Genomic DNA, 16,133 nt, shown 5'->3' with positions numbered 1-16,133 from the left:
AAATTTAAAACAAGATTCCACGTAAATATTTAATTCTGTTACCAAAAATTCTAAGAAATACATAAGCACAGTTTATTTTTATAGTCATTTTAAGTTCAAATTTGGACGAAATTACATATTAAAAAACCTGGAATAACTATTTTAGTTATTTTGTTGTGATTGTATAATATTACTTGTGGGTACTTGAAACTTCTAAAGTATACTATTATATATCTATGATAGTAGGTACCACGGTTTGTTGTTGATGTATAACGCGTTACCTAATGGATATTGTGATATGATTAATTTGGAATTTATTATTGATATTATAGGTCAATTTTTTTTTAATACTATAGATAAGTATACCTATAATAGGTATGTCTAATACCTAGACTGACAAACCGTCTCCGCTCAGAATCGTTTTTCTTATACAGTGATATTATATCATTGAATTCAAATTTAATACTATCCATTATACAGTGACCCACTTGTAACCTACTGTACAGCAGAGGGACATCCACTTACCCACCTTTTTTATTTTATACTTGCATATTTTAACAGTTTACAAGTTCTATACTTATTAATATACCAAATAAAGTATACAATTATAAATAAAAAATTTAATTCAATTTACTGAAAAAATAATAATTTTAAAGTAATTTACGACTACAGAAAACCAACGAGAATTGACTTGTGACCCTTTACATAAAAGCTGTCTAACTATGTCCTACAATTAATTTTAAAAAATCGATTTTTCTACAAATTCACAGCCCTGCGCCCCTGTCTATAATTATTGTATATTATTATGCTCTGCGACGATCCGTTAAAACAGCAGTGACACGATATTTTTTTTACTTTCATCGTGTAGGCTTAGTATACTATATGGACATTATATTACGATTTAGTGAAACTGCAGTTTGATGTGTTGGAAATATCTCATTGATAACTATTTGATGTTACCCGCACATTATATTAGAATGCACGACGAGACGAAAATCCGAATAAACGTCCGAAGGAAACATTTGTGTATAAAACTCCTCGATTGAACACGAACCTAAATCAACAATAGACATTCCGGTGCAAGATGTGCCCAAGTCACATTACAAAACAACTGCTTTCTAATAGCTCTGAGATTAGGGGCACGCCGCGCCATTGCCGCCGACGCCTTACTTTGCGGCCGCCGATTGTCTTTCCTTTCACCGGGTCAAAAATCGGCGGTCCTGACGTAAATATCGCCTATCGGTAAACGTATATTGTTGCGCCATCTTTTACATATTTGATTCTATTAAATCGTTATATTTAACGTTTACAAATGAAAATACATAATAATATATATTATTATTGTATAACGTTATATTATGGTTTTTTGATTTTTGTCGGTTATTGTTTATAAATTATAGAGCGGCTCAAGACGGTTTCGTAAACCTACTGAAAGAGGCAACTAAAAGAGATTGTAACGCCAAAGATGATGACGGGATGACGCCGACGCTTTGGGCGGCTTTCAAAGGGCACCTGGAAGCGTTGAGGGTACTCGTCGGCAGAGGGTAAGGATGACATAAAATTATTTTGCGGTGCAACATGTTCAATGTTCATGTTGTTATTTTTAAAAACAGTTAATCAAGGAAATCAATCGATTGTATAACGATCGGTGGGAAAGCGTGACATTTGGATCCCAAGACTAATCGGTCTTATATGATAGTATTGTATATAGATACCACAGGTTCGGTTTCAGTGAGATAAAAACAATAGTGACAACGTAATAAGACAAAAAAAAAGAAATATAAACAAATAAAAATACTAGTCATCTGTAAAAACTAACGTTTAACGATACTTTGGATCTTTGTAGGCGACATCCTGTCGTGTAACTATTGCAATATTATATAATTCCTTTTCATAAAAACTTAAAAGAACCGAACAAGCGGGAAATTTTAACAAACAGTACAAACGAAAAAAATTAATATTCTCTTTAGGCACTTACATAATATATATAAAAAAAAACAAAGACATTAAAAATTTTATTGATCCAAAAATATCTCTGACAATTGCATTTTAAATCTTATTCAACATTTAGTTAAATAGTACCTATTCGTTTTAGCCCACCACGCAAACTGACCCTCAGCACTTGGTCACAGCTAACCAAGCTCTCAGCTCACTGTATGATTAAATATAATCTTATATTAAAATTTTAAAATAAAAATAGTGTCACTGTTTTTAAACGAATCACATCCAACGTTTTAGCGGTGATCCTGAAAAATGCAATTACCATCTTGGACAAAATGCATTACACCTGGCCGCATCTAAAGGACATTTGAGTTGTGTGACGTTTCTTGTCGGTTTCGATGTCAACTTGTGGGCTTTAGACTTGGACTTTCTCACGGCAATGCAATTAGCAGCCATACATGGTAAATCGCAAGTACTCCAATACTTGGATAAAGCGGCTGCATCTCAAATAATGCAGAACAAGTAACTTTACACGTGGAAACGGATACAAATGACCACAGTTATTGGTTTTACAACTAAAATGTTTTTTTTAGGAAAAAAGTTGAATCTAAGAAAGAAAAGGCTCAGAAAGACGCAGAACGCAATCAAAAGAAGTACGAAGATCGGACGAAAAAAGAAAGAGAAAAAGAGAAAAAGCAAATTAGAAGGGTAGAAAAAGAATACTTGGGTGGCAACAAAGCAGATTCAGAAACTGCCATACCTACTGTTCGACCAATTCCTTTGTCGTAAGCCTAGATATTATACAATATTTAAATATACAATTTAAAATAGTTCGATTATCTATCGATTTACATACGCAATCACACATTTTAAATATTCCCCGAATTAGTGTGTATATAAAAATGGTACTGTTAATTGTACATAAATAACAACACACTTTTATAACAGTCACAAAAAAAACAATTTTTTTTAAACTTAGTTTTGGAACGGAACCTCTCACCGTGCAACCTATTCTCATTATACTTATAAGTTATAACGTTATGTAAAATGACTAATGAGATTAAATTAATTTTGGCAGTTTGCGCAAATCATCATCGGACCTGTCCTGTAAGTCGTTTACAGAGATCGTCGGATCCGGTACCGTGAAAAAACCGTTTGTTAGTTCGGGCGGTGTGAAGAAGATATTGGACAGGAAACTGAAGGCGGCAGCAGCAGCGGTGGACGCCCACAACAAAGCCAATAAATCTTCGTACAAATCGATAAAAGAGGCGAGTATATTATTATTATGCTGCATTCTTATCTAACTAATTGCGAGAAGCGCATTTATCGGATGACACTCTGTAGGTACTCCAATGTTCGATTTTTTCAGTAGATATATATACTATACACGTACCTATACCCAAATGTTTCCCTGAAATAATAGAATTCTGTTTACCATTAATTTTATAAATTCTTAAATTTGTAAAGTAAAAAGTTGTACATTTCTAACGTTGTAATGCCAGACAGTATAGATTCAATCCACACAATATACTATATACTATCTAGTATCTACGTACCTATAATATTATTATTGTGATTTAAGTAGCCAAATGAAAAATGAATATATATTTTATATAGTACGACAGTAGACAATATACTACCAAAAATTCCATTGCCGTCGTTGCGCAAACATACTGTTATTTTATTATTTATTATTGTTATCGTTACGTAAACGATCCACAGGTCGAGGATAGCACGAGTGTACGAACCATAACGTCCAATGGAGATTCGCAAATTATTTATGTCAATTCGTACGAGAACGAGAACGGAGGTAAATACAATACAATATCAACGTGGTAACATTATAATAATATAAACCATACTATAATTCATAATCAAAACTCATCACAAAACGATTTTATAAAAAACGATTGCGATCGTTTTCGTAGGTAAGCAGTGGAGTTCCACATTGCGTACAGTCGATGTATTATTATGTGATAAAATATATTATTATAAAATTGTATTGAGCGTTGTGCTGCTTGTACCTAACGCGTTTGTGAAGGGAATAATAATTTCGCGTTTTTTATAGTACCTAATGCGTAAATAACTGGGTGAAAAACAAATTTGCAATATGCGTGGTTATGTAGTTTATAATTTATTTGACTTTTTAATTTTTTCAATAAGTATCGTACTAAGTGTATTTTTATATATTATATTACCTAAGCAATATCGGTCTCAGTCAATTATACTTTCAGAACAATTTCTTCTGTTATTATATTTTTAATATATAATAATATTATCAAATGAAAATGAAAACAAAACAGTGTTACTAAATTTATAATGGAGCATGAATAATTTTTTTTGTAACTGTTTCAATATTTTTTAAAAATTAACTATAATTCCATATTTCTACCTATATTAGACTATACTTAAATATTTTTATAATGGAATAGAAAAATCATATTTTTTATTTATTTGTGATTTTCTAAATGCAAATTGAAAAAAAAAACAATTTAGAGTAAGGAATTAGTGCTCAATAGAAATGATAAATAATTACAAAAATAACGACCAGCAAAACAAGAATACAGTTTACAATTTACTCAGAAATAATCAATGTCTTTTAAAAAATAAATATAGTCATTTCTTTTTTACATTAATTCATTTTCCACCGCTGTTTTATAAACATTGGGAAATATTCAAATATTATGCAAAACTTGGCCGTTCAAACTAACTGCTGTTATAGTGTATTATGAAAAGAGTTCTATATAAAAGGAAAAATTGTCGACCGAACACATAGACCAATACAATATTGTACAATAGGTCGTCATCTTGACATCCCGTAACAACTGAAAATATTTTTGATTCTCCGGTCTATTACAAAACGACAATAGAAAACGATAAATGAACGTGTCTAAGTGATGAGCCTACAGAAGAATTTCCAATAGTCTTCAACTATAGAGCAAATAGATTTTAGGTCAAAACAGTATATGATATTGTTATTATTATTATAATTTATATTGTTTAACTGTGTCAACATTGTAAAACATATACATTTCTGGCTGTATCAAAACTTCGGATTCTCCTCCGTCCGCCTCAAATAATATAACTATAAAATAATAATTACCGTATCTCGTGAATCGTTTAACGTTTAATGATAATAATATTTGACGATTTTCAGGGAAAAGAGGCAGGATTTCGGATGTGTTCGAGTTGCACCGCACAATTTCGCAACCAAACTTCATCATGGATCTTCAGAACGACGATAAAGTACACTGGCACGATCAAGGTAGCATGTTCGATCGACCGGGTTTCGGAAGCGTCGCATTCAGGCAAAAGTAATTTATTCGCATTCATTAAAACGTAGTCATACCTATAAACATAAAATATATTATAACATAAATAATACGATATTGCACACGTGTAATAGGTAACTCGCATCAATATTATACTATGACACATAACCGATAAAAAATAATAACCGTGTAATTTTCGTGTGGCGTATTTGATACGAAACGGAAAAAGAAAAGAATATACCGTTTCGGAGAGTAATTTTAATCAAACGATGCATGTACCATGTCACTTTAGGACTTTTTATAATTTAATATAATTTTTTTCGAGGGAAAAAATGTACAAAACGAAGTCTGTAAAACCAATCGAGCGTCATATTATATTTCATAATACATACCGCCGTTAACGGTTTAATTTGTTCATTACCATAAATTATTCGTTGACTTGAGTAGCTTATGTGAAATGACTCAAAATTCGAGTGTTTTAGACTTTATCCCGAATACATAAACAATTACACCAATTATCGTATATTATGGTCATTGCTTTTCGATTGCTTACCGCAATTACGTAATGTACTATATTCATACCTACATTGTATAATATAATATAATGGTTGTCGAACTTTAAAACTGGTTTTCGTAAAAACCAAAATCAAACTTGTACTCGAGGTCAGTGGGGCAACCACGGACGTTACGGATCCGATCCTCCCCCCTTCCATGTGAGTGATATTTCAGTATATCTAAAGATACCGAGTACCTATATTGAACTTAATTCAGCAATAATGTAAATTGTAATAATAATATTTAAGAAAAAATACTATAGGAGCAAAATAAACATATATAATATTATCATGAACCTCCGTGCCCTGTCTTCCTAAATCAGAATATTGCAGGTTGATAAATATTGTAAATATAATAATATATAGTATGAAAACAACACAACATTAGAGTCATGCTACCAATATAATGTATTATATAAAAGTATAGCGACTAAAGCCGTATAAGACATATAGGTCGTTCCTATAATATCATTTTTCTGGATCATCGTCGTTAAGTTCCACCGATGGTATTAATAATATGATATTGTATAAATACTCATAAGCGGAGATCTGTGAGGGCTAAGCTGGTATAGTCCCCTCACTACATAATTTATCCAAGGCCAAAGCCCCCTAAAAATAAAAATAATAACGTAGGTACTTACCTATTTAATATGTCTAAATTAAAATTACATTAATCATTCATTATCTACATTGTTATTTATTTTTTCATCATTTTGTATTCTATGTAATACTGCCTATCTACACGTATTCAGGCAGATATTCTAGTCCAAAAATTAATTAATACATTTATTAAAATCAAAATCATCTCAACTTGGTACCTACATAAGGTAATTAAAAAAAATTGGGAAAAATTGTCAAATCTATTTGACTAACTATTTTATTTATTCAATCGTACCTAACTTCAAAAATAATGGTATATTAGAAAGATTTGAAATTTTAACACTTGCCAAAAAATGTCTGAAAATATTAAAAATACAAATAATATTATTAGTATTAAACACATATCAACAATAATTGTTGAAGCCAATATTTATGAAACTTACAACATAGATATAGACACCAATACACCACAATATGTCAGAGGTAGCCAAACTTTTTTGATTGAGATCTACTGAGGGTACGTTTTTTCTTTTAAGATCGGATAAATGAAAAAAAAAATTGTATATTAATGATAAACATTAAAACATACTTATATAAATAATAAAATAAAAGTGTAAAATTATCTAAAATGAGTGTTTTACATTAAATTTCTTAATAATTTAAAAATGTATTAACATTATACTGTTGATGTAGAATCGTGTCGTTGCATATCATTGTCACTTAATTATAATCTCGATAATAGCCGCTAACTTCTAAACGAAGACGCTGCTCTAAATGATCATCAAAAAGTATAACACAGTACCTATTCAGCTTTTATAACTTTTATGTGAGAAAATGTCATTTCACACGAAAAGGTTGATCCAAGATATTTATTTAATAACTGTATCTACTAAATGACAAATTTATAATAATAATTAATAAATTCTAACAAGGGGGATCGACTTAGAAATTGCCCAAGATCATCCATGTGGCCACTCTTTCTATATATGTGACGAATCTTTTGGTGAAAGGACATCAAACATTTTTTGGAGGAATTTTAATGCATTTTAAATAGATAGTTCAAATTTTGAACTTAACTGGACTTTAGACGTTTAGATAAGTTCTAAAATATTAATACATAAAAAAAATTCTAATTAACCTTGAGAGACTTTAAGTACGTGTACTGTTCAAAATTACAATTTGTAACTAATTTTAACATCCTATATCGTCTACGTACTACGTGTGTAATACTGTGTATGTACATATACTGTTGTTATAGGACATACCTATAACAACACTTACTAATAGATAACTAATACATTTTCAGCGTGACCACAATTCCAGTACCAGACGTGTCTAGGGCGACTATTGAAGACGAGGCGTGCAGTATCGGAAGCGCTGGAAGTCTATTGAAGCGGAACCAGCCGAGCAGCACAATGTCCTGGGACGAATTTCAAAACAGCGACGGTAACACTAAATCCAATACGTCCATCGTTGTTTATATTACCGTGAATAATAATAATTATCGTTAGGAGGATAAAATGCATAAAATATATAATTATAGTGTGGGTCACGTGTCGAAAAAAATAAAAAATAATTACGTTGTACAGTAAGATTCGTTAACAAAAACCACAGCAGATGTCCGAATCGTATACCGTGGGATGATTAATATTCAACGAAATTGTTTCTTTTTTTTTTTCAATAAATTCCAACGATAATCCCGATGGAATCCCACACGCTCTCATGATTTAATTAAACCGTTGTGTACGGACTTAGGACATTTAGACGTATATATCATCATAATATGTAAAATCGAATAACATATAGGCCCCCGCAGCGTTATTGTAATATTATATAATACAATATTATATATAGTTACGCAGAAAACAATATATAAACATAATACCATATGATATTAATAGTGGACTATCTAATTGCAATTCACTCAGCTAAAACCTCTACAAACGCCACACGATGTATAATAATTTGTAATTAGTTACCTTTCTAAATTGGAAACATATCATACAACGTGTCTATGATACCCGAGGTAAAATAATATTTATAAAATATAACATCATCGCGTGAATAATGTAGTCCGTAATGCTTATTCCTTAATAGAATTTATTTTGCGATTTATTTATGTATTTTTAAAAATACCAACTACAAAGTATTAAAAATTAAGTCCAAGTATACTTTTATGTTAATTTCATAAAAATGGGTAGGGGGAATTAGGTAATCGCTCCTCTGCACAATAGAAGTCGAATGTGCCTATCATCATTCAGTAAATAGGTCACTGGATGTGTTCAATTTGAATTCAGTGATAAATAATTGCATACCAAAAACGATTCTGAGTGAAAACGGTCTACTAAATTCCCTACTAAGTGTACATTTCCATATAAATAAATTGCTATTAATTATTATAATAATTTACTTAACTATTATGAATAAGGTAGGTATAAACTATAAATAGTCAACAGGATAAAATTAATTGAAATGTTTTTAAAATGTTAATGTATATAAAAAATAATAATAGGTAAACGTTTTGTACAAATCCCAACGAAAAATTGTTTTTTTAAATTTATTATAACCAAGTAACTAAAACAGTTATTTTTCGTTTAAATATCTAATTAATCTAAATTTGAACTACAAATGTCTATAAAAAAGATGTTTTTATATTTTCTAGGTTCCATATTTATGGAGATCCTTGTATTAAATCTTCAATATTTTTAGCTGAATGATACTTTTATCGATATTTATGGAAAAGATAAATATATTTCGAATATTTCAAATGTCTATAGGTGGGTATAGGGTTAGGTACATGTATTAGTATTTTAAATTTGCGTAATAAAATATTTATACATATAAATACATAATATCAAAAGTATTTTTAGATTTTAAAATATAGAATTTTTATCATAACGGTTTTTGATTTTTTTAAACGATCGCTGGTAGTTTTTAATTGTATATTATCATTCCAAAGTAGAATACTTTTGAAATACAAATAATTGTCTGTTGTAGTGGTTTATGAATTTAAAAAGTGTATCAATTTCCAAATAGCCATTAAATCGTTAATATTTACCAAACTCAATATTTATGACTAATCGCCAATCACAAGTTTAGTGTTAATATATAGAAATAAATGTCCAGAACGATTTTTAACAGTTTATAATTTATATACACATAAATGTATTATAAAAATGGTTATTAAAATGTTTAAAAGAAGGAATAATTTGATTTATTTAAAAATATTAGTCAATCTATTGAACCTCATATCGAACGACATAATAATGGTCCTTAAACTTTTACGTAATATACCCCCATTTATCCAAGTAGGTACCTATATAATAATCCTTCGCAGAAATATAAGAATAGTCTACAACATAGACTCTACGTTGTCACGTTGAACTCACTACGGCGGCTGTATAGTGATGAGCGCAAACCAGAGACTGGAATGAACCTAAAAGAACCGATTCTATTTCTTTAACCGGAACCTATAAAATATTAAGAACTGAAACCTTTATTATAAATTTTAATAAATAAAGTACTGGCATCAAACAGGAATTTTTAAATTAAAAAGGTACTCTCTTAGGTTCAAAAATAAAATAGTTTTATTTATTATAATATTTAAAGCTGTTACGGTTTTGTGAATAATCTATGTATGATCATATTATGCGTTTTCTAATATTTCTCATACTATTAATTAAACCCACATTCCGGATAGGTATTTAATATTATTATGCTTTTGGTACCGAAATTATCTGGAACTGGAACCGAAATTATTCGGAACCGGAACCGTTAAGTATTTTATTTTTGGAAAACCGGTACCGGAACCGATACCGGTAAATTCAAAAGGTTCCAGTCCCTGGCGCAAACTCACGAATATCTCCTATTCGGATTCTTCTCGATTCGCCGGCGAAGCTTCCACGACAGTTGTCCAGTGGACTTATAATATTATTGTATTTCGTCTTTTTTAGAGGAAAACATCGCACTGAACGGACGCAGTACCAAGTGGTCGGCCGTGCACAAGTTTCTGGTGTCGGCGGGTGTCGGCGAGTACGTCAACAAGTTCGTCGAGCAGCGGGTGGACCTGGACGCGCTGTTCATGCTCGACGACCGAGACCTGATTTCGCTCGGTCTCCCACTGGGCCCCAGGAAGAAGCTGCTTGGTGCCATCGACGAGCGGGTGGGGAGACGCTGCGCCCGCGGAAATATTGACGTCTGTCCAGACGCGATGGCTCCTGCAAAATCGCTGAACGGGTGTTGATTAGTAATTTTATGAAAAAAAAAAATACCACATCACGACTACGTATCGCGGGTATTCGTTTAACGGGTTTTCGTTAGGGAGGTATGTAAAATATTGTGCGAGGCTGTGATTTTAATGCACTAACAAAATAATATAATACCTACTATGCGTTAAAATAATGACCCAAACTTGTACTAAAACTAAATAATAGAAAAAATAAATATTTTAAATAATCACGTACGTAAGCTATTCGTCAAGCATAAAAAGTCTGTTATTCTCATTTATGTATAAATTATAATTGAAGAATACAATCGAAACCATTACACATATTTTATTATCTGTATTCATAATTTATTGTTACTGACAAGTCGTATTGACAAAAATCTAAATATAAATCGTCTTTGTAACTAAATTGTAAGTAGAGTGCATAATATTATAACATCGGAATCGAAATAAACAAAAAAAAAAAAAAATAATTGTAACCGATCACAATCGAAATATTTTGGAAGAAAAAACACAGATTATGTAAAGTTTAATGATATGATATAAAAGTATTAGTAGGTATTTGTTATAAAGATTATAAGAGTATAATCCATGAATGTTAGTACCCATCTATTACGCTAGCAGTGATAAGCAAAACAAATTTAAATCGAACTCAATTTCTTCTACGAAAAGAATTTTTAAAAAAAACTTTGCCTATAAGTACATAATCTCTTCTCACAGGACTGTATGCAAAAGGTATTAATAGAATTTCGTCCGTAGGTTAAAAACTAAATATTATTTTAAGCTAAATCTCCGACAAAATATATCGCTCGATGAATTGTTGTAATTGAAGAACACCCGCGATATGTACGATAATTATATAAACTGTTAACGACATAGTATATAATAAATAGGTAATAATAATGTGTATAATACAATATTATCATGTATAGGGTATACTAATATTTTTAAGTTATTTTTATAATAACTAAGTATTAAGTCGGTACGCGTTTTCGTTTGTGCATTATTTCTTGAACTATTGTTTTGCTCTGCTTTTGGTTTGGAATTATCTAACATTATGTCAGTTCGTTATTAGTATTATATTTTTTTTTTTAAATAATTATCCTAACGTATGTCTCTACTTTTACTAGAGTAATATTTTATAAGACTTGTGTAATATAATATAATCGTACAATGTGTAAGCTGGCAATGCCGATAGTAATTATTAAATAAAGGTATGCTTGTGATAACATTAACTTACCAATATAATTAAATATTAGCATTAGTCAATAGGTTTATACTTTATAGGCACTTCGACCGACACGGTCGTGGAGATTGTCAAATAAGTAAAACATATTTTAAGCTGTATTATAAGTATTTATTATATTTAAATAAATCTATTTTTGGCTAATAAGCCCATGTTTATGATTTATCTGGACTTACACTAGATCTACGTATATTAAAAATTATTATATAACTATAATCCTCAATGGTTAGTTTATTACAATATTTATTGTTATATAATATACATTATACCATATAAAATCAGATCAATCAAACAATCAATGATAAATATACTTGACATGTAAATGTATACAATATTACTTATCTTATAAGTTATAAAATTATTATGATAATATTATAGGGTTACATACTTAAATTCCATAAGCATAATTGTAACACGGCGTCCCGGATAGGTAATTTAGCTACACCAGTGCGGGCATGGGTGCGGTTTTTCTGTTTTATTATTTAACCCGATAAGGTAAAAATAACGTCCAAATCATTTTGGTTTTTTCATCAAGACTGAAGAACACACATCTAAAAATCAATTTTCCACAATGCGCGTTTCTAGGTATTAGTGCTAGAAAATTCCGGTTTTGTAATCTTTATATCTATTCACTTTTTTATTTTTTTTTATGTTTGCAACTTTTTTTAAATATAAATGAATACAATCTAGGTTAGCTCTATTTTAAAAAGTATAAAAATTGATATCGATACTTAAACTTTACTTTTTTTATGTTATCAATTTTCATTTAAACATTCACATCTCGTCAAGTATTAGTCCTAAAAACCCTAGATTTAAATTTTTTTTGAATGAAACGTAATTTGAGTTACATAGTCTAGGCACGATCTTAATTTTAATAAGTTAAATTTAATCGCCGATACTCGAATTTTCACTGTTGGTTGTTATCATCTTCTACTGTTTTTTATTATTCAATTAAGTATCCTATAACCACCCAGTTCACTCATTAATATCATGATTTATGTCCGCTGACAATCGTTATTTTCTTGTATTTCATTGAATCTAAACACAAAACGCTAGATGGATTTTTGACAAAATATAAAATAATATGTAAAAACAGTAGTCAGTATCTATACTTTATACAATAAAAGTCATGATATGCACTTAAATAACAGTTTATAGCGTTCTACAGTGATTATGATTGGGAAAATACTTAATAATTTTACAAAATTTGTAACCTATTTTTCAATGTATCACATTTTATCTGAATCATTTAAATATTAAAAACACAAAAAAAGAGCTGTCCTGAAAAAATAGAAAAATGAAAAGGTCTGTTTGAATTGAAATCCCTTAATATATTTTCAGAAAAAGAAACCATTGATAAGCTATTTCACCACCTTTCAAATTAAATTATATATTTTTATTTAAATTTGATAAATTGAACCATGATTGGGATATTTAAAACATTTTTATTTTAAAGCTTTGAATTCTTGAGTTGATATTAATACCTATAATACAGTATAGCAACAATCTTTTCATAATAATATATAGGTCCTGTATATTATTATGAAAAACTTGTTACTCATTTTTCAAATGTTCAGTTAGTAATTGAGAAAACATTGAGCTTTGACTAAAAAACATAAACAAAAACTCATTACCTAGTACACAAATACATTTTGTTTATTCTATTATGATTATTATATAAAAAATAATAACAAAAAACTGGATAATTCAACCAATATTATTAATTCGAGATCATTTTACTGCCAAATTTTTTTCAGTTGTACAGAATTATTATAATCCAAAAAATTTTGTTGGCTTAAAGTATAATGGTACCTAATATATTTTATACAAAAGAATTCTTAGGTAAGGTAAGGAATTCTAGGTAATATTGAATATGCATTAAATAAGTTCAAGTATATTATTGACATATTTCTGCAGTACAAGTGTACTATGTTTACGCAAAAAATGAATCCCTAGACATAGTAGTCTGAATTGATGCAGTGTTCACGACGTTCGTGAAGTTGGCCCACCTAAATACTTCGATTTTTTTTAAATCTATGCCATTATTTTGCAAGTTATTTGCAAGTCTATTTTTAGAATTTGCAAGTCCGAACTTTCATCGTAAAACCAAAAAATGTAAAGATGGGCCAACTTCACGTAGCCCACCCACTTTGATCTAGAACTTCGAAATCGGTATCAAACGAAAGCTAATAATTAGCAAGTATTTGAAAATCCCTTTTTGAAATTTGCAAGTCCTTAAGGCAGAGACCTCTATAAACTTTTTAACTTGTGAGGTTGGCCCACCCACTTTGGGCTAGAACTTTGAAATCAGCACCAAATGAAAGCTAATGATTAGCTGGAATTTGCAAGTCTGTTTTTAGAATTTGCAAGTTATTCAGGCGGCCTCTATAAACTTTTTAACTTGTGAAGTTGGCCCACCCACTCTGACCTAGAACTTTGAAACTAGCACCAAACGAAAGCTAATGATTAGCAAGATTTTGTAAGTCTGTTTTTAGAATTTGCAAGTTCCCCGTACGACCGCTATGAGCTTTGAAGTTTGGAAGTTGGCCCACCCAAGTTTTCCAAGAACTTCCAAATAGGTATCAAACGAAAGCTTATGACTAGCAAGTATTTGCAAGTCCAGTTTTAGAATTTGCAAGTAACTCGGACGGCCAGTAAGGGGTTTCAAAGTTTGGAAGTTAGCCCACCCAAGTTATCACAGAACTTCAAAATTGGTATCAAACGAAAGCTAATGATTAGCAAGCTTTTAAAGTTTGGAAGTTAGCCCACCTAAGTTGTCCCAGAACTTCAAAATATGTATCAAATGAAAGCTAATGATTAGCAAGCTTTTGCAAGTCTATTTATAGAATTTGCAAGTAACTCGGGCGGCCTGTAAGAGCTGTCAAAGTTACGAAGTTAGCACACCCAAGTTGTTCTAAATCTTTGTAAATAGTACCGTATAATAGCTTTTAATTTTCAAGTATTTGCAAGTCCCTACTTATAATTTGCAAGTCATTCAGGTGGTCACTAAGTATTTAGGTGGGCCAACTTCACGAACGTGTGATCAAGCCCGGTTTAAGGGGAGACCATGGTCCCCGGGGCCTCGATAATTAAAATTTATTTAGGGGCCTCTAATTTGTCCATTACTTTTTCGTTATAGGCTTATATAACACTGTACAAATCAGCTAAAAAAAAAAACGATGTTTATTTAGCTAGGAAAAAAGCTTGTAAATTATAATTCACAAATAAAGTGATACATTATTCATCATTTATTGATATAGAACTATATGACGTCGGCTGGTCACTTCACGCCGGAACACATTATATACATTAAAATACATTAAAATTAAATACATTTCCATACAAGGGCCTCATTTAAAACTTTGGCCCCTGAGCCTCAAAATGTCTTAATCCGGGTTTGGCAGTGATAACGGATTATTTAGTATAATTATTTACACAATACCTAATAATCAAATGTTTATGAAGTAACTGTACACCCTACACCCATATAAACGAATGCATAATTACCTAATTATTTTACAAGCTATATAAGACTTATGATTCATAGTTAAATGTATTTCATATATTATGTATTTTCCAAAACACTACTAACATAAATAATTCCTATTATATATTACGCGGGATAAGGTGGCTACCTGCACAGTCAGCAGAGCAATCAAGCAGTCTTTTCTGTAGATGTTTTAGAATCGAAGTTAGTTAGTCCCTGCTTAAAAAAGATAGACTCTTCCCACCATGGAAATATCCTGGCTACATTTGACATGCAACAAATTCATTATCTTCTAATACGTCACATTTTTTCTGTAATGATATACCTATTGTAACACTGATATTTATGAATCATTATTTTATTTTATTGATAATATAACAATACTGCAGTAATTTTGCGATGTTGTGTTTCTTCTAAACATCTATGTATGCAAATAATAGCTCGGTTATTCTAATATGAACTGTAAATAATTAGTAACAAGAAATAGGGGTACTTTCCTGTTATACGAGATTACAGCTATTATCGTGACTTCCACCAAAGAGTACCTCCGTTATCACGACTACTGTGATTGTTTTGTGAAACATCACAATCCTGTTATCTAAGACCAAAATGTATACATTTTCCTATTACCACAGACTACTTTATTTTTATTAATCATAGGTACATATTTTTTTATATTTTTTTTTAATATACAGGTATTGTAGAAATAGCCAAATTCTAATTTATTATATAAAATAAAAAAAATGATATAAAGAAAAGATTTTAATACGTATTAATACCCAGTAATCATTCGTAATATATTTTACACGGTAAACGCCACACTTGGCGC

General features: G+C 30.3%; 1 protein-coding gene across 1 annotated transcript in view; it reads left to right on the top strand.

Moving 5' to 3' along the window:
• LOC100568632 (Usher syndrome type-1G protein homolog) overlaps positions 1 to 11,978 on the top strand; it is a 24,077-nt gene extending 12,099 nt beyond the window's left edge. Inside the window, exons 3-10 of the mRNA XM_003243082.4 lie at positions 1,380 to 1,523; positions 2,218 to 2,442; positions 2,514 to 2,705; positions 2,999 to 3,188; positions 3,643 to 3,730; positions 5,078 to 5,234; positions 7,653 to 7,792; positions 10,300 to 11,978. Of these exons, the coding sequence (XP_003243130.1) occupies positions 1,380 to 1,523; positions 2,218 to 2,442; positions 2,514 to 2,705; positions 2,999 to 3,188; positions 3,643 to 3,730; positions 5,078 to 5,234; positions 7,653 to 7,792; positions 10,300 to 10,589 (1,426 nt within the window). The 3' untranslated portion in view covers positions 10,590 to 11,978. The remainder of the gene's footprint in view (positions 1 to 1,379; positions 1,524 to 2,217; positions 2,443 to 2,513; positions 2,706 to 2,998; positions 3,189 to 3,642; positions 3,731 to 5,077; positions 5,235 to 7,652; positions 7,793 to 10,299) is intronic.
• Positions 11,979 to 16,133: the final 4,155 nt, after the last annotated feature.

This window comes from Acyrthosiphon pisum, chromosome A1 (genome assembly GCF_005508785.2).
Source record: "Acyrthosiphon pisum isolate AL4f chromosome A1, pea_aphid_22Mar2018_4r6ur, whole genome shotgun sequence".
Classification (NCBI taxonomy): Eukaryota; Metazoa; Arthropoda; class Insecta; order Hemiptera; family Aphididae; genus Acyrthosiphon; species Acyrthosiphon pisum.
The sequence above is the reverse complement of the archived record's forward strand: the minus strand, read 5'-3'. Positions and strand labels throughout refer to the sequence as shown.